The 21,746-nt window shown below is 46.2% G+C and overlaps 1 protein-coding gene across 7 annotated transcripts in view; it reads right to left on the bottom strand.

The window, feature by feature from the left end:
* The window catches only part of Mical2 (microtubule associated monooxygenase, calponin and LIM domain containing 2), a 199,170-nt gene that overhangs the window by 110,596 nt on the left and 66,828 nt on the right, over nt 1–21,746 (bottom strand). For all 7 annotated transcript variants that reach the window (XR_012910591.1, XR_012910592.1, XM_075971915.1 and 4 more), the window contains 2 exons: nt 4,175–4,382; nt 856–972 (listed from right to left, as the gene is read on the bottom strand). Coding sequence is in view for 5 of the 7 variants with exons in the window: in XM_075971915.1 (XP_075828030.1) it covers nt 856–972; nt 4,175–4,382 (325 nt within the window). In the remaining 2 variants the exon portion in view is untranslated. The remainder of the gene's footprint in view (nt 1–855; nt 973–4,174; nt 4,383–21,746) is intronic.

The following is a 21,746-nucleotide window of genomic DNA, read 5'->3' as shown; positions in this document are numbered from 1 at the left end:
ATAGTAAGTTTGAGGCCAGTTTGGGCTACATAAGACTATCTCAGGGATACATATACATTGTGGTAGTTTGTATGAACAATGGACCCTATAGGCCCATAGGGATTAGTGTGGCCTTATTGGAGGAAGTGTATCACTGGAGTGGGCTTTGAGGTTTTGGAAGCTCAAGCCAGGCCCAGTGGCTCTCTCTTCCTGCTGCCTGCTGATCCAGAGGCAGAACTCTCAGCTGCCTCCCCAGCACTGTCTGTCTGCACGCTACCATGCTTCCCACCATGATGATGGACTGAACCTCTGAATGTAAACCAGTCCCAAGGAAACATTTTCCTTTATAAGAGCTGCCATGCCCATGGTGTCTGTTCTCAGCAACAAAATCCCTAAGACATATGTATTCCAAGAAATATCTAGAACTTTTGTTTGACAACCACTCTAGAAATCTCAGTTTCTTTACTGTATTTTAAAATGTTTTGGGGGTGCAGCAGGTACATTTTCCTATCTGCGTGTGAACTGACACACATGTCCTGAAGCTTATGTGACTTTATTATGCTATCAGATCTGTCTTGTTGGCTGCCACCAGCTGAATGTTGTTGGTCGAAGTTGTATTTTCCTAGGGACTGAGTAACCAAATTATAGGCCTCATGGCGTAATAGTAATTCCACCATCACATCCGCCCTTGCTGGGAGCTGAAGAATAAGCCCAAAGCCACAGAAATGGTCAAAAAAGGTAAAGTATTTGTCAATGGAAGTATGCCAAACAGCTCCTAGCAAAAATAACTTGCAGAGATAGCCTCTGAAAGCTACCAGCACAGCTTCCCACTTGGAATATCTGCCCTCAAGGCAGAGAAGAAAAATTATACTGTACTTTGATTTTCTTGGTCTTCAGGAGGCTCTAGAACCCTCACGAATTCCACGTTCACATGGATTTCCACTCCCAGCATCAGGGCCACCTTGAACAGGATAAGCTGTAGCTGACGGATACCTGTCGGGAAGGAAGGGAGAGATGACTGTTCGGAGCAATGCCTGGGTACCACCTGTGTGTAAGTGCTGTGCAGGTGTGGTTGGTGGCCTCCGAACTCAGCACGGCACCTGCTGAGTCTGTACTAGGCACTGCAGGGCTTCTCACGCATCCTTCTTATTCTCGTTTAATAGAGGAGATATTGAGACTTGCTAAAGCCAGGTGACTGTTCAGGGCCATAAAGAAACAAAAAGCAGATGGGATCCTGTTCAGTCTGACCTGAAGGTTCTGCTCTAGCTGGACCAGGCTGTCCTAACTAGGAAGATCTGTCTTTCCTACACCTTTGCTGAGCTGGGCTCTGGCTTTGATGACATAAAGTCTCTCAGAGGAGACAGTGAGAGGCAGGAGCCACAGGAAAGTCAGAGATCAGATGGCTCTTTGGATGAGGTCTATGCCTAAAGCTCCTTCTCTCCAACGGTAATGGACAAGGCAGGGAATTCTCCCACCAGCTGGGCTCCATGCTCTCCACTCTTGCCATTTCAAATGCCTTCAGTGAGCGCAACCTTGTTCGTTCCCCAGTGCTCAGCACAAATGGGCATCCCTCCAACTATTTTCCTGTACAGGGAGAAACTGTAAACTTGCTGTTGGCTTCTCTGCATCGAGTGGGTGCAGTTTATTTCATATGCGTGGAGCACCCACAACATGCCAGGTGCCATCTTAGTCACAGCAACAGGGCACATGCTCTGTAATGAAGGAAACGGACAGAACGATGGGGCCTGGGCTGGGGCTGCAAGAGAGGAACAATCGGGAGCATCAGAATCCCTGGACAGACTGGGGACAATGAAGTCCACATGAGGCCAGGGCACCTGGGAGCCAGGAAGCGACTGGGTAAAAATCTCTTTAGTGTGGTGGCAGAAGGAGGTGGACAAGCAGGGGGATAGACAGTTCACACTTCCTCTTTTAGAGCAAATCCTTTGAGCCAAGGAACAATAATGAGGTCCCCAGAGAAGGTGGGGTCCAGGGTGAGGCGCAGGAAGACTGGTGATGAGGAGAGGGAGAAGGGGAGAAATATGCAAGAGGGACCAGAGTTGGAAGGGGATGCTAAGAAGGGAAGATGAGCATGTGAAGGGCTGGTCAACACCTCTCTGTGTCAGGCACAGGACACAGACCACTGCTAAGAACCTAGGGCTGGCAGAACAGTGCTGGGAAGTAAGAGTTCTAACACAGGACGTAAAGAGAAGCTGAGCAAAGCTGAACATGAAGATGCAGCTGTGGCTGGAGATGGCCTGCAGTCTGAACAGAAGCCAGCCAGCTGGCTACAACCTGCTAAGGAGACAGTCCTTCCAGGGAAGGCTTGGCCACACCTCACAGTGTCAAGGTTCCTCGCTTCCGGGACCCAGGAGGTGCTCTCTAAGTCCCCACCTTCATTCTCCCAGAGCTGCCCTGGACAAGGCCATATCCTTTCCACACTGCTTGAAGCCTTCACTCCACATTCTAAGCAACAGGCCTCCTTCTCTGGGTGGGTCAACGCATCCTGCCAGCTCACGCTGTGGCTTTCTGGGCAAATGCACATTTCTTTCCGTTGGACTTGTGGAATTTTCTCATCCCAAAGTGGGAATAAACTCTGGGGTTGCTGCTGGTAAATTCTTCTGCGTCTGAATAAATTACACCCTTAGTAGCTGATAATTCTCTCCAGTCCCACCCGCACTCCACTCACTTTTCCCATCAGCATTGGTCTCATATGGACATGGGTCTTTGGGCTCCGCTCTCACCCATCCCCGTGGAGAAGTACAAGGTTCTCAGGTTTGAGGACCACACACGGCACCCTCCTATGCCACCAGACCCAAAGTGCTTTAATGTTCAGCACACAGCAGATGGGGTGCTGTGTAAGCTTAGCAATCCAAGGAGACAACATTAGTCCTGTTTTATAGGAGATAAAATTGAGACCTGAGGAAAGGAATTTCAGCCAAGTAAGGAATGAAAGAGACATCTTTGTATTGAATTCACCTGACTCTCATATGACCTGCCTGACTTCCACATTCCACTGTCATCTGAAGATGCCCAGAGACCTCTTCCCTGCAAAGCTCCGAGGAGGTGGGGTACTGCCTTCCCCAAAGCAGGTCTGCGCAGTTCTTATCTCAAGATTCCACAGGTGACCAACAGCAGAACAGAAGCCGTGCTCCGCACAGGTGTTCAGACTGCCTGGCACCTGGTCTATATCCTCAGCTTCCCTTCCTAGCCCCCACGGAGTCACACAGGAGGCCTTCCCTGTCGTCTGGTTAGCGATCCTCCGTCAGAGATTACATGTTCAATGACGTCACTCCTCTCATCAGCCACCTGCCCTCCTCCCCAGGACTCGCAGCACAGTGTCCAAAGGCTTCTGCACAAGGTCTCAACCATCTGGCCCTGTTAGCGGCTTTGTGAGTTCTCTCTCTCAAATTCCTCCTGGGAACGTGACTCACACTATTAGAGCACATTTTATTACTGACAGAATCTCAGCACACTCCCGGAGCGTACAGACTCCGCTGCTTACCCCTGGGCTTTGTATTTCATTCATCCACCCGACAGATGTTTATTGTTCATCTATTATGTGTCAAGCACTTAGGCCCTGGAGACGGGTATTTTGGCAGGCAGTGTGTGGCACAGTCTGTGACCAATGGGGCACAGCACGGAGCCCAGAATAAGCCACAAAGTACACTGTCATGGTCTGAATGTGAAATGTCACCCCTGGCTCAGGTATTTTGACATTTGACCCCCATCCAGTGGGACTGTTTTAGGGGACTGCAGGACCTTCAGGAGATGTGGCCTAGCAGGAAGAAGTGAGCCTCTGGGGGAGGAAGGGGATTTGAAGTTTATAGCCCAGTCCCTCTGCCGGGCCTCTCTTCACTTCCGCATCTGCCCAGATATGAACTATCAGCCATGAAGCTGCTTGCCTTTTTCACTTTCCTGCCACGAGAGGTCTGTGTCCCTTCACACCGTGAACCCAAATAAAACCTCTCTTCAAACTGACTTCTGTGAAGCATCCCTTCACAGGCAAAACAAAGTAACTAAGCATAGTCTTTCATCCGGATGCATGGTCCTCAAAGGGCCAGGGGAGCTCCTTGATGTGACAAGGTGGGTCCACCCACAGTGAGGCCTGGACTCACTGAAGTACCCCACCCCAAGATGGGTCCACCCACAGTGAGACCCAGACCTTCATGAAGTACCCCACCCCAGCTCTACTCACTGATGTGGTCGATGGAGCCGGCACAGAATTTCCCATAGAACTTCTTGGCTCCTAGGCCCCGCAGGTCGTGGATGGTGAAGGGCCAGAGGTGCAGGACGTTGTTCCGGGAAAAGGTGTCTCTCTTCTCCACTACAACCACTTTGGCTCCCAGGTAGGCAAGTTCAATGGCAGTGCGCAAGCCACATGGTCCTCCTCCGACAATGAGACACTGTGGGGAGAAAGGGGACACTTAGCAACCTTGAGTGTCCAGGCGGTCTGTCACCGGGTGCCACCTCACCAGCCACAGCATGCTGGGCATCTGCTAGGGTCCATTAGTCACCCACCTGGTGGGCCTTCCCTGTGGGTCCATCACAGACTAGATACTGTTCAAGCCCTGGGAGGATAGGAGGTTCTGAGTGAGGTTGGACCAGATCTGACCCCGGGCCTGGTACCCCCAGCTCTCAGCTTCCTTTCCTGTGAGCTGGGTCTATGAAGTGTTGTTTTTCCGCAGAGGGCTGTGTCTATAGGACCATGTTTGGGAAGTGTACTGGGCTGGAAAGTGGTTCAGTTGTAGAGTGCCAGCCTGGCACATGCGAGGCCCTGGGTTACATAACCCAGCAACACTAAGTACACAGTAAAAGAAGGAAGTACTTCTGAGTCATGGAAGTGTGTGGAGCATCATTATTGTGACTGAAGGTAGCCAATAGTTCCTTAAGACCAAGAGCCAAATAACAAGAGAATCTATTGACAATCTGGACTTCGACAAGATTAAAAACTTTGGTGCTGGGGCTGGAGAGATGGATCAGTGGCCAAGAACATTCTCTGTTCTTCTAGAAGCCATGAGTTCCATTCCCAGCACCCATGTTGGGTGACTCACACCACCTGTAATTCCAGCTCAGAGGATCTGACACCCTCTTCTGGCCCATCATGCACCAGCACACAGATGTACCCCGCCCCCATCACATACAAATAAAAATAAATCTTAAGATAAAACTGATGTTTCAAAAGATTGTATTGCCAAGGAAGTAAAAAGTAGAAAGTCATGGTGGCATCTGCCTGTGAGCCCAGGCTAGCCTGTCTCCCCCTCCCCCCTTCCCCAACCTGGCAAAGGAAAAGACAAAAGGGAAAGACAGTCCCACTGATGGGCGAAATACTTGCAAGACACATAACTGAGAAGTTCTGCTATCTTGTATCTAACACGCATAAAATTTGACAGCTTGAAATAAAAAATAAAACATCCAAATGAACCCCAGAGAAAGAATTTAGATAGCATTTTTTTCCAGTCAAGATATAAACAGATCCCAAAACTATCAGCATTAGGGAAATGCAAAAAATAAGCCACGGTGAATGGTCACTCCCTGCCACTGGTAATTTGATGGGGGCACATGAACCAAGAGCTGGAAATAGTCAAATCTCACACCTTATTAGTGCAAATGATTTCAAGCAGTCTGGTATCACAATTTCTTTATCAGCTAAACACAGGGGTACCATATTAGCCAGCCATCCCACTCCTAGGTTCATATTCTCAAGAGAATCGAAATCATCTCCATGAACACCAAGGGAAGGATTATTGACATTAGCCCCAAACTCAAACAACTCATGAGCCTATGAATTGATGGATAAGCAAGATATATGTGGGCCTATCTTCCTGCAACCTTGGTGGAACTCTGAAACACAGCTTGCTTAAGGGGACTTAAGAGGTGAATGAACAGACACATGGCAGAATCCCTCACTCTTAGATCCTCCCCAGTGGAACAAAACCCTGGGCCCCTTCCCCAACTCCCTTGGCTTTTCTAGCTAGCCAGCAGGGAGTTTCCTGTGGCTAGGATCCCCTAAAGCCCAAACTCATCCACTGGACCCCCCAAGCTACTAGCCACACCCCACCTAAGAGCTACAAGCTTGCTATAGTATTGAGGGGGCCAAGAGCTTGTAACTGGAGTTACAGGTGGTTTGCAAGGCATCATACGGACGCTGGGAATTGAACCTGGATCCTCCAAAAGAGCAGCCAGTACTCCTCATCTCTCCAGCCCTGAAGTTGGGGTCTTATTACTGAAAACCAGTGTCTGTTTCTAGAGACACTCAGGCCATGGCGTAAACTTGGACTTTGAAATAAGGAGCCAGAATGTCGTATGGTTCATGCTATTTCATGCTCAGACAGGGAAAAGCCTGGAAGAATGCAGGGGACTTTAGAGGAGGGGCTTCCCGTGTTATCATCAGCATCACTGTAGCTCACGACTGTGGAGCACTCACTCACAATCGTGTGCTTGGCTTCTCAAGTTCAGGAACTGTTACTGCTCATAGAAGAGAGCTTTCATTCTGACCGCTTCCCACATGGGGAAAGCAGGGCACAAAGCTGCGAGGTAACCAACTGGTCCACGGTGTCAGATTGAAAGCCGCGGAGCCAGGATCTAAACCCAGGTGGTCTTGCTCCCAAGACTACGGTGCAGTCCTGCTTCTGGGCTGATGGAAAGAAAAAGAAAACTGACCATCTCAGCTGATGGAGCCCACTCAGGAAGAGGGGAGGAAGGGGAGAATAGAGGGAGAGGTCTATGCCCGGATGCTGAAGGTCACTGGGGGTAAAGAAGAAACAAACAGGACTTTGTACAAGGTCCATATACCAAGTCATTGCATGTTGAAGAAGACCAAGTCCTTCTTCAGAGAGGACACAGTCTTAGGACAGAAGAGGGGAGAGGGGGACACATGGTGATGTAGATAGTCACATCTAATTTTCTATAGTGCTGCATAAGACCTGAAAGCATGGAAGTAGCCCAGCAGTGGAAGGAGGTCACAGGTGAGGGTGTGTGCAGGGTGGGTGGGTGGAGTATGGGGGTGTGGGGTATATGTGAATAGCTGGAGCTGTTCAGCAAGTCAACAAGCGGGACCTTCACCCATTTCTCACTCACTGATGGACGTTGCAGAGACATCTGGAAACTTTCCTCTACTTGGGATTAAATGTTATCTTAAAAACACATCCCTCTTCCTGAGCAAATACTCCAACCCCTGGCTGTCACTCCCCTAGGCCACCAGGGTCCCCGAGGGAAAGTACGATCAAGTATATCAGAGGCTCCCACACTGCAATCAGTGTAGTTTACTGGCTGGAAGCTTCCAGAGAGTCTGTAGCCTCCCAATTAGAGGAAATGAAGTCACTGCTGAGATTTGACTCACCCCCAGAGACTTTGGGGGGTGCGTGGGGGTGGGGCCCTGGCTTCCTCTCTGGACAGAGGTGCCTGGAGAAAACCGGCTTCCTTAGTCCAGATCCTGCACGTTATCTCACCCGCCATGCAACTTCTTGCTCCACATAGCCAGACAATGACGGTCATTTCAGAACCTGTTCCAAACCCCAGGCTTGTGAGGTTTGCTTTGGGCGAAGTCTGGCCCCATCGCTTGTCTGCAGTTACTGCCTTTTTCCTGTTGGTGAGCTCTGCCGCTCCATGGCCAGCGCTGGGCCAGCTGGAGGATGTAGGTGAAGAAGGGCAGAAGAGAGAGGCCTTCATGCCTAACCCATCTCTGGTACCCAGACAAGGCAGGAAACCTCTTCTCCAGCCAGGGACTGTTGTACCTAGAGTGTGCAAACATTAGCCGGGACTCAAGTCCAGTCGTCTTGGCAGCACATGGGTTACTGTCAGTGAATGCTTGGCTTTCCTATCATTCTAGGCTGCATTACATATTTTGGGCCTGGAATCTCAGAGATGCCAGTCATACCATAATTTTAATCAGAGCAAATGCCAATGGGCTTAGCTACATCAAGGGAGAAAATCTCTGCTAGCACAAAGGCCTGCTGGCTGGGGTGATGGGGACAGGACAGTTCCCTTGGAATGAGCTAGTTATGATCAGAACGGGGACTTGGTATCCTGGCAAGGGGTCAAATGCTATGCAGTTACATGTATGGGCAGAGGAGCAGCACCAGCTTTCTGGGGTGCCCATGGTCAGGAGATGCTCTGGATGTTAGGTGTAGCCCAACGGACTGAACACAGTGGCAAAGGACCCTCCTCTTCCCACAGACCCAGCAATTGCCATTTAGGACTCATGTTCAGTACATAGAGCTTTTGGCTAAAACTCAGCCTCAGTCAGTGATTGCTCACTGCACAAGCATAAGGACTTATTTTCAGTTCCCAGACCCATGTGAAAGAGGGAGAGGGAAAGAAAGAGAGAGAGGGAGGGAGGGAGGGAGAGGGAGAGGGAGAGGGAGAGAGAGAGAGAGAGAGAGAGAGAGGTTTGGTGGCACACAGCTGTGGGGAGGTACAGAGGTAGAGACAGGTAGATCTTGGGTTCACTGACACTAGTCAGCCTAGTTAAAACGGTAAGTCATAGGCCAACGAGAGACCCTATCTCAAAAGACAAGGCAATATCTCCTGAAGAGTGACTCTCAAGGCTGTCCTCTGGCACACACACACACACACACACACACACACACACACACACACAACCTAAAGCCTTCCCTCGAGTTCCTAGATTAGATTGCACACTCCTCCTATGCTCCAGCTGGCTCAGTCCTCATTGTTGCCCCAGAACAAACCCTCATGTTATCATTGGCTGGGCCTCAAGAACTGCCCCATCCTCTGTGTTATCTGTGTGCCTGGAGCTCATCCACTGCCTGGTACACACAGGAGGTCCAACACATAGCTGATGGATGAATGAACTCCCCACCCACTCCCGCCAACTCAGTTCTGGCTTTCTGACCATGAGAGGGATGTTGGGTGCACGCCAGCCAGGGTTAATGCTTACAGATTCCCACCCAGACAGAAGGAGCCGGGGGTCTGCCAAGGCCACCTACATCATGAACGTCAGTATTATCTTTGCACTTGGGTGATGTGAACTATTGCTCACTGGGGAGCGGGCAGATCCACCAGCAGCAGGAAATCCACTGTAAAGATAAGCCTGGCAGAGTTCAGGCCTGCACATTCTCAACACAAGACAAACACTGCATGGAAAAACCAGACTATTTATCAAGGAGCAGGGATGGGGACAATAGCTAGTGTGCCCAGCAGGACATGAACGCTAGGAAGGAAGGGTCGGGAGGGGACTCACATAAAACTCCTGCTGCACTTCTGAGGGACCCTGAAAGCATGGTTCTTTTAGGTTTTTGTTTATGTTTATGTATATGAGTATTTTGCCTGCAAGTGCCTGCGAAAGCCAGAAGGTGTTGGATCTTTTGGAACTGGAGTTACAGATAGCTGTGGCCCACCATGTGGGTGCTGGGAACTGAACCCAGATTCGCTGCCAGAGCAGCCAATGCTCTTACCCACTGAGTCATCTCTCTCTCTCTTTTTGCATGTGTTTGTGTGGTGTGCATGGGTGCACGTGTGTGTCCACATGTATAGGTATAGGCACATATATGTGTGTGTCCACATGTATAGGTATAGGCACATATATGTGTGTGTCCACATGTATAGGTATAGGCACATATATGTGTGTGTCCACATGTATAGGTATAGACACATATATGTGTGTGTCCACATGTATAGGTATAGGCACATATATGTGCACACGTGCGTGTGTGCCTGAAGCTGACACAAGGAGTCTTCCTCAATCATTTCCTATCTTATTCAGGTAGCAGAGAGCTCACAGATTCAGGCTTGTCTAGCTGGCCAGCTCGCTCCTGGTCTGGAGACCCCTGCGTCTGAGCCCAGCTTACAGATGGGCTACCACATCTAGCCAGCACTTAGGTGGGTTCTGGAGATCTGAATTTAGTTCTCACATTTGCATACACCGAGCCAGTTCCTCAACCCAATCCTCATTGCTTGAATACTTCTTCCAATGATATCTCCTCTTAACCCAGAAGTAAATGGGGATGCTGGGACCCAGCACAGACGGTGTACGGATCACTGAGTGGACCTGGGGCCAGTCCAGGGCTCAGCAGTCTGCAGTCTTTGTTTCTGCCTCCGCTTCCGCCCTCGCTTCTCTTTGGGTGCAATGGTGAGGTGCTGTGCAGCGCTGAAATGACCAGCACCCAGGGGTCTGCTATTCACAGCCTGATGACCTGCCCTGGCCCTCAGCTGAGATGAGGCCTAAAACACCTCACATGTGTTCTGCCAGCACTCTCTGCCTGCGGGCCGTCACCCTAACCACTTCTTGTACTGCAGCTGTGTAACTGCCCTTTGAAAATGTCAGCATCACACCCGCCTTAGAGGCAGTCTCCAGAGGCATAGAAAAGTTAAGTAAGGGCTAGAGAAATGGCTCAGCACTTGCTATACACCACACGAGGATATGAGTTCAAATCCTTAGCAGCTGTGTTAAAAGGGGGGGGGGGGGGCTGGGTGTAGCTCTGCACACATCTGTGACCCCAGCACTGATGGGAGCAGAGACATGAGGGTCACTGGAGTCTGCTGACTGCAAGCCTAGCTCCAGGCTCAGGGAGAGACCTAAAGGAATGAGGCAGAAAGTGATCGAGTAAGACTGTCTGGCCTCTGAAAGCACATGGGGATACACACCTATACACACATGTGCATGTGTGCATGCACACACATAGTGCCTCCTTGGGTGAGTAATGTGGCAAGGGGCTAAAGGTAGGGGTCAAAGGACAATTTCAGTTGTAAATATTCTGCCACTCGGTTTGGAAGTCATGAACACAGTCCTCAAGTTTGAGAGGGTCAAAACAAAACAAAAAAAACCAACCAAACAAAACAAAACAGAGACAAAGGCAAGAACTTCCTCTTAAGACCATGTAACAGTAAACTACCAAGTCTGGATTTAACCCCAGGCCTACGCTCTCAATGGCTTGCCTGCGAGTAAAAAGCCTGACTAACAGGAACTTAGCGGCGAGAATGGACATAGGTCATTTCCCTCTCTCCCTGCACTGAGGCCACACGAATGCAACCAGAGGTCAAGCTGGGTTCACAGGGAATTTCTGCACAGGAGGACAGGGCTGTGCCCAGCTCTGCTCCCCCAGGATAGACGTCCCCAGGCCAGACGAAGCCTGAGCATGTGCAGGTCCCGAGAAATCAGACTGACAGGTGCCACAGCATAGAGTTTTCAGTGAGATAGCACAAGTATTCCACAGCGAGCTGAAGGCCTGGAAGGTTGCCCTAGTAACAACAGCCCTCCCTCCAGGCACGCTGGCTCTCTTGGGCCTCACTCTGGTGCCAGAGACATGCCATTGTATTTCCTGGGGTGGCTTTACAGCCTCTGGCTGTTAGGACAAGTGATTTTTCTGAACCCAGGCAGGAAGTTCATGGCTATTACCGGATGACTGTAAGCAAAACCACCCTGTTCATAATTGTAGGATGAGAAGTGTTTGAAGCCAAGGCACCTGCCTTGTGGCTGCAGGGAGGTTGCTCATGGTGGGGGCTGGAAGGTTTTATAGCATCATTCATTGTGCATAGCAACAAGGAGGGAGCTTCATGGGAGATGTGGCCATCAAGATACCAGCCAGGAAGGAGTCCTTGAAAGGGCTGGCAAAGAAGGCTCTTCACCAACACTGTGACTCCAGTTTTGACAGGGAGTCACATGTGGCATTCGTGTGTGCCTCTGCTGAGAAGAGCAACGGTAACAGAAGCATTAAGACTAGAATAAGATCTGGAGCAGCCTTGCTGCCCTCACTGCCCACAGTCACGTGGAAGAGTGAGTGACTGGATCCTGGTTCTAGAACAAGGGTGAAAATGTGACCTCTGGTCTTAGAGGTCAGGCTCAAGGTCACCATGCTACCGTTACTTCTTCCAAGTCAAAGATAGTGTTTACCAGGAGCAAGATCGTCAGTCCTGTCCTGATCACCTGAGAACTGAGATGCGTGGGGGTGGGAGTAGAATTAAAGATGAAGAAGATATAGCAAGAATGAGGGAGAGCAGTAGGGAGCCTGGATGAGGCTAGAGTTGGGAGTTCAGAGAGGCAGAGAAGGTGAAACCAAGTAGCCATGGGAGAAGGAGCCAGACCTGGAAGTCTTGGATCAGGTGGGGTCTCCATTCCTCCTTTTCCATGTAGTGGTTTGGATAGACTAGAATGAAAACCCTGCTTTAAGAGTATTGGTTCTAGAACAAGACATGAGAGGAAGAACGCCATCCATGAACTGTTTAAATAGAGCCTTCCACCACACCCCACAGGTGTTCGGAGGCGGCTCCCCTCATCTTCCTGGTGCTCCATGAGCCGAGTGGGTCCTCGGGCTGGCTCTTGGTAGGCTACCCCCCATCCACTCACCTGTTGATGATATGTAAAACCATCACTGGTAACTCCCTAGAATTCAGAACACAATAGTGGTCCACCTGCCTGCTGATCATATCCAGCCATTCTAACAAGCATCTCACAGATTCACAGCCTGCCCTGGACCTGTTCCTTTCCCCATTACTGTCCTGGGAAATTCTTATGGCCTCGTCCAGCTGTTGAGATGAAAGTGCTAGATCCGATCCTCTGTCTGTTTCTTTATCACCCCATCCCGTCGCAGCAAACCTGTTGACTCCTTTCAAACACATTGAGGTCTAACCAGTTTTTGTCTCCTCTGGGCTGCTACCTTATCCAAGTCCTTCACATCCCTAGCTGCCCTGGCATCAGGGGTCATACCTGGTCTTCCTGCTCCCACCCACATCCCTTTCTAACCTCTCCCCCATACAGCAGCCAGAGTCCTTCTGAATATGAGGCCTTTCCTCTCCCGGTTGCCACCATTCACCCATTCCTGTGGCTCTCAGAACTCAAAATCAGAAGAACTCACTGTGGCCTTCAGACCCCATGTGACCTTGTCTTCCAGTTTCCTTCCTATTTCAGTTTCTACTACATCCTCTGTCTTGCTCTTCTGTGGTGGTGGCCTCCGTGCTCATGGGACCTTCTCACCTGCTCCCCCCCCCCCCACCAGCTATCATTTCTCTAACTTAAAAGGGCATCTATTATAGGACATCTACTTGTCCACTCATCTTTTCTACAGTATTTTAAATGTTTGTAAATACATGTAAAAAAAGGATTTCTTATACTTGGTGTTGCATTTGTGTGAGCAGTGGAGAGCGTGCATGAGCCACAGCACCCATGTGGGAATCAGTCCTCTCTTTCCACCCTGTGGGTCCTGGTGATTGAACTCAGGCTGCCCAGCTTGGCATCAAACACCTTTACCCACTGATCCATCTCACCAGTCCCAGAAGCTGCTTTTTGTGTTTTCTTATTATAGGCTCCCACTTTTTAGTCTAATAGTTTTATAATGCTTTTAGCAAAGTTTAAACATTTTTCAAATAGAAAGTTTTCAAATAGAAAGTTTTCAAGAATCTTAGGTAACATCAAAATACCACATAGATTCTTCAATTAGATTTTCATTTCCTTGTTTTATTATATATCTATTCCTCCATCTATGTATCTATTCACTCATCTATTCCTCGATCCATGCATCATCCATCTATTCCTCCATCCATTCATCCATCCATCTATTCCTCCACCCATGCATCCATCCATCTATTCATCTATTCCTCCACCCATGCATCCATCTATCCACCCATCTATTCCTCCATCCATCTATCCATCTATTCCTCCATCCATCGATCCACCCATCTATTCATTTATCTATCCACTCAGCTATTTATTTTACTTTCTGGTGCATCTCAGCTCAACTGCAAAACCGGATCATTTCCTTTCAATTACTTCTGGGTAGTATCATTGGCAAGAGTTCAGAGGGTCAATATTTAGTCAAGTTTTAAACATTTTAATTTTACTTTATTTTTATGTGTTTCAGTGTTTTAGCTGTACATATGTTCATACACACATGTGTTCCTGGTAACTGTGGAGGCCAGAAGAGGGTATCATATCCCTGAAACTGGAGTTACAGATGGTCGTGAGTTGCCATGTGGGTACTGGGAATTGAACCTGGGTACTTTGGAAGAATATCCAGTGCTCTTAATGACAGAGCCATCTCTTCAGCACCCCTTTAAACTAAGTTCTAAACCACTTATTTCTTTTGATCAGATATTTTCAAGGTTTGTTTTACACAGACTGAAACCCACATATTTTTGTGTATGTGCACACCCACATAGCTATGACTCAAACTTAATCCTGACTAGATCTATGACTCCTCCATGCATGTAGAAGCCAGAGGTCAACTTCAGATATTGCTCCTCAGGAGGTAGTTTCTGTTTTTGACACAAGGTCTTTTGCTCTAGGACTTGGGACCCTTGGGTTAGGCTACTTTAGTTGGTCAGGGAGCCTAGGAACCCTCCTCCCCCCACTTCTCCAGGTCAGGGATCACAAGTGTGCACTACCATTCCTGTTTGTTTGGGTTTTTGTTTAACTTGGGTTCTGAAATTTAACTGAGCCCTCTCTAAGCCCATACATGCACAAATGTCACTTGATATGACAAATTACAACATCCTTTGCTTTGCTTAATAATTTTCCCTGTTAATGGTCTTTCTTCTATGTAGCTCTGTGAACCTTCAACTTTCTTTTTAACAGCTCAGTGTTCGGGGCCACTAGCAAGGGACTTCTAACCAAGGGCAGGGCCCTGGCTGGATGCCTTTCCTCCCTTCAGAAGAGAAGCCATAGGTTCTTCCAAAAGCCAAAATGGGGTATCACAAGAATATCACACTCATTGAAGAGGAATGAGGGAAAGAAGTTTCCAGGATAGTAAAAGACACAGCCAAAGCTTAAACTCTCAGAGCCAATCAGAATCCACATGTGGGTGAAAAGTAGAGCTAAAATATATACATGGTCCAGTGTAGCACGAATAATAAAAACCTAGAGACACATATTGGGGTTCAACCTGAAGATCAGAGAAGCAAAGCAGCCAAGCCACTAGAGAGCTCTTACTTCTATGAAATCTTCAGACTGAAAAGAGGGTGAGTTCCTGTCTCATCGCCTGTATATTTTTCTCTAGGCTGGGATTAAAGGCATGCACCACCACTGCCCGGCCTCTATGGCTAACTAGTGTGGCAGCTGGGATTAAAGGTGTGTGCCACCACTGCCTGGCCTGTATGGCTGACCAGTGTGGTTGTTTTGTGTTCTTGTCTTCAGACAAGCTTTATTTATTCAAATACGAATGAAATATCACCACATTTCTCCTTTTTGTCTAAAATAAAAAAGGCCATAACTAATATAAGAAAAATTATATACAATAAGTATAATAACTATATATAATATATAAATTCAATAAATACTTAAACAATGTCTAGTCCATTTGCATTTGACAAATTCAGAGAAAATACTTCATATCTAGCCAATCTTAGTGCGTCCAAAGTCTTGTACATATTCACTTTCTATCATAATTTGCTTTCTGCATCTGGTAAACAAGAAAAACTATAACTACCTAGTTTTCAACTCCCTCAGAGACACAAGAAGGAAATAATATTAACTAAGTAATCGGGAAGTGTAAGCAAGCGACGTAAAAAAGCGTGAGAAATGACAGAAACAGCTGGCTGCCTGGACAGTCACCCAAAGTTCCTCAGCAACATTGCAGCATCTGTCTTCGACCTAGAGGACTAGAATATCTGGCAGACTTTTATGTAACGCAGGATATTCTGAAAGGTTGTCCTTCCTTGTCTTGACAATGTTTGGAAGTCACTTTCTTTTGTGTCCTGCTTGTTCAATTAGGACAGCATACTGTCAGTAGTCAAGGCAAGGTCATTTTCTTGCCCAGTGGCTTACTTTTTCCACAAAGAAAGTAAACTCCATATGGAGTTTCCTTGATGCCCATTATCCTCTCTGAAGTAGACTTGTGCTACCAGGAGCAGACAGTTTCTGTTGGGTCTATTCCTGCTAATTGATGAAGTCTCAATTTTCCTTTTAGAATTAACTGAGAGACCTTTTCCACATAAGTTTTAAATTTTTTTTACTTGGTTTATGTGGGGGGAAAGATCCATTCCAAGATAATATCTTCCTTCTGAATTAAAATTCCTTTTGGGGGAATGTTTGGAGGGTAATATGACCAAAATGCCATTAAGATTCAGATCCACACAATCCACATGTGCCTCTTGTAATTTATCTTTAATCAAAGCCAATTCTTTCTCTGCTTCAGTTGATAATTCCCTGGGACTATTTAAATCCTTGTCACCATCTAAAGTTTTGTTTAAATTAATCAGGTCATCAGGACCTATCCTAATAGTGCACCATAGATGTGAAATGTCTCCTAGCAATCTTTGGAAGACATTAAGAATCTGTAATCAATCTCTCCTAATTTGTACCTTTTGGAGTCTAATTTTTGTAGACCTATTTTATAACCTAAATAATTACTAGTCTCTCTTCTTTGTATTTTTTTCAGGAGCAATTTGTAATCTCCAACAAGGCAAATTTTTCTTTACTTTTTCTACAGTATCTACATTTGAATCAGATAGTAAAATGTCATCCATGTAATGGTAAACTATAGATTCAGAAAACTGCTTATGTATCATTTCTAATGGATGATTTACAAAAAATTGGTACAGGGTGGGGCTATTTAACATTCCCTTTTAGAATTAACCATTGGGAGATTCTACCATTGATATCTCTTAGTAGGATGATAATTATTATAAGTAGGCACTGTGAAGGCAATTTTTTCTTGTAAAGATATAGTGAAGAAACTATCTTTTAAATCAATAACTCTAAGAGGCCATCCTTTATGCAACAGAGAAGGCAAAGGAATCCCAGACTGTAGAGAGCCCATTGACTGAATCACCTTATTAAAAGCTCTTAGATCTGTTATCATTCTCCATTTTCCAGATTTCTTTTTAACAACAAATATAGGAGAATTCATAGGCCTGGCTGATTCTTCAATATGGTGAGCATTTAGTTGCTCCTGTATCAGCTGCTCTAAATCCTGCAGTTTCTCTGTTGTTAAAAGGTGTTGCTTAACCCATACAGGTTTGTCTGTCAACCATTTTAAAGGTAGGGCTGTTTGAAATATCAGAAGCTGTTGTGCCCTGTTCTTGTACAATCTGAGTGGTTGGTGACTGTTCTTTATAATATCTTGTAATTTTCCCCCCAGAAACATACATTAATTTGTGGTTTGTTCCTAAGATTGTGGGAATGTTAATCTGAGTATTCCATTGCTGTAACAAATCATGTACCCACAAATTCATTGCTATGTTAGTCACATATGGTTTTAATATTCCTCTTTGTCCTTCTGGCCCTAGACATTTGACCCAGCTCATGCTCTGCTTTAGCTAAGAGAAAGTTCCAGTGCCTAAAAAAATGAACATTTATGTCTCAAAGAGGTCCATCTGGATACTAAGATTCTGATGAAATTATTGTTACATCCATACCTGTGTCTACCAGACCTTCAATGACAACGTCATTTATTCGTATTTTTAATTTTGGTCATTGTTAATTTATAAAAGTTTACCAAAATACTTGCTTTCAGGTTTCTCCTGAATTTTTTCCTCTCTTCTATAGCTGTTCTATTATTCAGAGCAGTATGGTTTCTTACAATAGGCTTTAGGTTCTTTAATTGCTCTGGGAAGGAGTTCCCTCTGTGATGACAGGAAACTACTCAAAAAGATTTGCCATAGGGGCCTGCAAGAGGACATGGAGCTATGACAGTAAAGAATTACCTTGAATATTCCTCATTGACCTACATTAGTTAGTCCTATGCCTGCTTTTGCTACACCTTCTGCAGAATCCAGAAGAGAGGCGCATTTTGAATGGATTATTCTTAGGGAAAACATTGTTTCTAGGAATGCCCTGTCTACAATCCCTTTTAAGGTGACCTTGTTTGCCACAATTATAACATTTGACATTTTGATTTTTCCTCAAACCTCTGGAAATCACCTCTCCTATCCATGCATCATCAAGGTCATGAGATTCAATATTAATTGTATTTCAGATCCATTCTTCCAAAGGTGCTGACCTTGCCTTTAATGGCCTAATTATTCTTTTGCATAGAGAACTGGTATTTTCAAGAGCCAGAGATTCAATTATTATTTGTCTAGATTCTAAATTTGGTACCATTCTATTTACTGCTGAAGTCAGTCTTTGTAAGAAACCCATAAAAGCTTCCTTTGGGCCCTATATATTTACTATATAACTAGTAAAAGCCTCAGTTTTCTTTCCTATTTCTCCAATTCTGTACAAAGCATTCAAAGTTGCTGTACAGCATAAATCCAGGGTGTGGTCATCATATACAGCTTGTCTTTCTATAGTAGCACAATCTCCTTCTCCAAGAATTTGATCTTAGGAGAGCTCCATACCTCTAGCTTTATTCCATTGTTCAATAATTGTAGCCTCTTCTCTGAACCAGGTACTCCATTGCAATTGTGGACCAGGCTCTAAAATACCTTTACCCAATTCTATCCAGTTTTTAGGGATAATTCTATTACAAACTGACCATGAGTTTAATATTTGCTTTACAAAAGGTGAATGCATGCCATATGAGACTATTGCTGCCTTGAGTCTCCTTAAATCTAACATTGGCACAGGAGTCTACTTAGCTGTAACAGAGCCTCTGCCTTTTGGCAATTCCTATAAGGTAACTAGACATATTAAGGTTGGTTGTCTGAATACCTTAGACTGTTCTTCTCTATTCTTATAATGCAATGTTAAAATTGGTTCTCTATTATATTCCTATGTTAGGATTGAAATATTTCTGTGATCTGTTTATATTAGGTTTTTCTAAAGCCTGTATCTTAGAACTCAGATTAACCAACTTTTTAGTGATAAAACAAAAAATGACAAAGTTGATAATGTTTACAGTTGACATTACATAAATCCCTTCTAAATTAGATATCCTCTCATTTAATCATTCCACTTTCAAACTGTCTAGCATATTATCACACAGAGACACAAATTCCTTCTTTGTAATGGTTTTCCCCATTTTTTAGTGTGGGAAAAAAGTCTCTTTAACTAATTCCTCCCTTTAAGAATTTCTAATTGTCTTACCAAATCTATCAATGGTGTTGATGAAGATGTGAGGTTTATTGATACTGCATAGAACAGTAAAAGCCTGACTGGATTTCAAAGCAGCTACCTAGTTTGGCAGCAGCCTGAGAAGTTCAGGGGAAGAGGGGGAGAGGGGAAGAGATGGAGAGAGGGGAAGATGGAAAGATACTGCTATCTGATAAATGCACAGGGGATTCTTTGGAAAAAGCACGTGTGCATGTGTGGTGGGGGGGTGGCTGCCTGATGGTAGAATTAGTCAGTCTAGGGTGGGTGAGTCCTTTGGCATTCAGAGGAGACCATGTGCTTCTGGAGTTTTGTGGCAGCTGGAGACGATTTCAGAGATGCTACAACAGGAAAATTCCAAACTCACTCAGAAAAAAAGGAAAGAAAGCCTAGCTGGGTGCAGCTGGAACCCCATGTGCAGCTCCGGCCTGTGACATTGGCTAAAATGCCACGGGCAAATGGTTTCTTCATGAATCGGTACCCAAAATATTTGGCACCAATATTAGCACAAATAGTAAAGACCCAGAGACAGATATTGGGGTTCAACCTGAAGATCAGAGAAGCAAAGCAGCCAAGGTACTAAAGAGCTCTTACCTCTATGGCTAACCAGTGTGTCTGCTGGGATTAAAGATGTATGCCACCACTGCCTGGCCTGTATGGCTGACTCGTGTGGTTGTTTTGCATTCTAGTTTTCAGGCAAGCTTTATTTACTTATTAAAATACAAATGAAATATCACCATAGTGCAGCATCCAGAATTATTGGTCCATTTTTCTCATGTTCTTTTTTCTTAGTAGCTTAGTAAGGTGTTCCCATATTATAATAACAGCTACATTTTTAGCTACATGCCACAAACTTTCTGAGTACAGGTTCGGGGCAACACACAGCCCAATAATGACAAGATTCTGCAGCTGTAGCTACTGAGTGGTGGACCTGAAAGTGAACCCAGAATCCAGTACTGAGACAACACATCTAGCTATGGTACACAGATCACACATTTAACCATGGTGCATGACCACGCACCTAACTATAGTACACAGATCACACATTTAACCATAGTGCATGGACCACACATCTAACTATAGTACACAGATCACACATTTAACCATGTAGCATGGACCATACATCTAGCTGTGGTACACGGATCACAATTTTAACCATGGTGCATTAACCATGCATCTTACTATGCACAGATCACACATTTAACCATGGTGCATGGACCACGTATCTAACTGCACAGGTCATGTATTTAACCTAGTCATCTTATTTCAAGGCCACATCACATAGAGCATACACTTAACCCCTGTTCCCATTCCCAGAGCCTGCAGTAGGCCTTCATGCGTGCTCTCCTGCCCTGGTGAGTCAGGTGGCAGACAGACCTCCATACAGTCTCTATGATAATATGATATAGTAAGTATATTTGAGTGACTTTTTTTCAAGCCCGTCTATGCCATCCTCCTGTGGACTTCTCAGGAGATGCATCTCTTGTGTCTCTGGCACTGGAAGGTGTTCAAAAGTCACTAGAGAAAAGGAGGGGACACTACCCTCAGGTTGTATTGCATATGTCCCATTGGGTCTGTTTCTGGAGAACCATGATGAACATATCCAGCTTGTCTCTTTTCCTTTTTTCTTTGTTGGCCATGAAGGGGAACACTTTACCTCCTTCCTCCTCCCTGAGCAAACAACTTTCTCCTGTGAGTCACAGGAGACTAGCCTAAAGGAACTCAGGAAAACAAAACAAAACAAAACAAACTGAGACACACAAGAAGCAAGGCAGGATCCTGGAAGGTTTTGCAACAGTCGAAGACAGAAAAAGCTGGCACCAAGTCAGCCGGGAGCAGGCTCTGGCATCCTCGGGATTCTTTACGGCTCAGTCTCAGCTCCCCGCTTCACTGCGTTCCTGCAATGACTGTGCTTGTTGATGTTGATTTCACACTTAAGCGTCTCTACCAGACACATTTTTGAAATGGAATTATGAGATGATAAGGTTTACAAGCATCAAACGGTGCCAGAATGCTGATAGAGGGAGAATACTCAGTGGGCTTTAGAGGAGACAGCACCCCCGGGGCCAGTGAACAGCCACCAGTTACCAGGAAAATAACAGCAACAGCAGATTGCTCCTTGGCCTGCCAAACGTGGCGGTTTCTTGAAGGAGCCAATAGCATAGGTCACTAATCCAGTGTTAAAGGCTGAACGCCGCCTGAGCAGGGCCACCCTGCGCTTGCCCAGTGGGAAAAACTCCAGCCAGGGCTTCAAACCGCAGCTGTCAATCCACCCAATGACAAGTGTTTCCTCTCAACAGGTGCCACAGCCGGTCGGTGACCACTTGAGGTCAAGAGAGGCGTCTCTAAGCTCCTGACATGCTTACTGCCCAGCCTGCCTGAAGTATATTCACTTGGGCTTTGCAGGAGCCACTGTGGAACCAAGATGAGCGGGGTCCACCGGTCCCACCAGAACCTGATCGCTGGCCAGCATGACTTTAAGTATGTCACGCATGCAGACCTCATAACCACCGGAACTTAGGAAATCAAGGCACAAAATGGCTACATGCGTGCTCAAGGTCACAGCACACAGGAAGTGAAGGAGCTGCCATTTGAACGTGGGCAGCTCAGCACTGAAGCACAAACTCATCTCAGACGACACAGCTAGGCTGGGCAGTGGTGCCGCACGCCTTTATCATAGCCCTTGGGAGACAGAGGCAGGCAGATTTCTGAGTTCAAGGCCAGCCTGGTGGACAGAGTAAGTTCCAGAACAGCTGGGTTTACACAGAGAAACCCTGTCTCAACAAAACAGATGACGCAGCTAATGGTGGGCAGCTCAGAGAGTGAGTTATCATGCAGTATTTCT

The sequence above is a fragment of the Microtus pennsylvanicus genome, chromosome 5 (genome assembly GCF_037038515.1).
Source record: "Microtus pennsylvanicus isolate mMicPen1 chromosome 5, mMicPen1.hap1, whole genome shotgun sequence".
In the NCBI taxonomy this organism is placed as follows: domain Eukaryota; kingdom Metazoa; phylum Chordata; class Mammalia; order Rodentia; family Cricetidae; genus Microtus; species Microtus pennsylvanicus.
The sequence above is the reverse complement of the archived record's forward strand: the minus strand, read 5'-3'. Positions and strand labels throughout refer to the sequence as shown.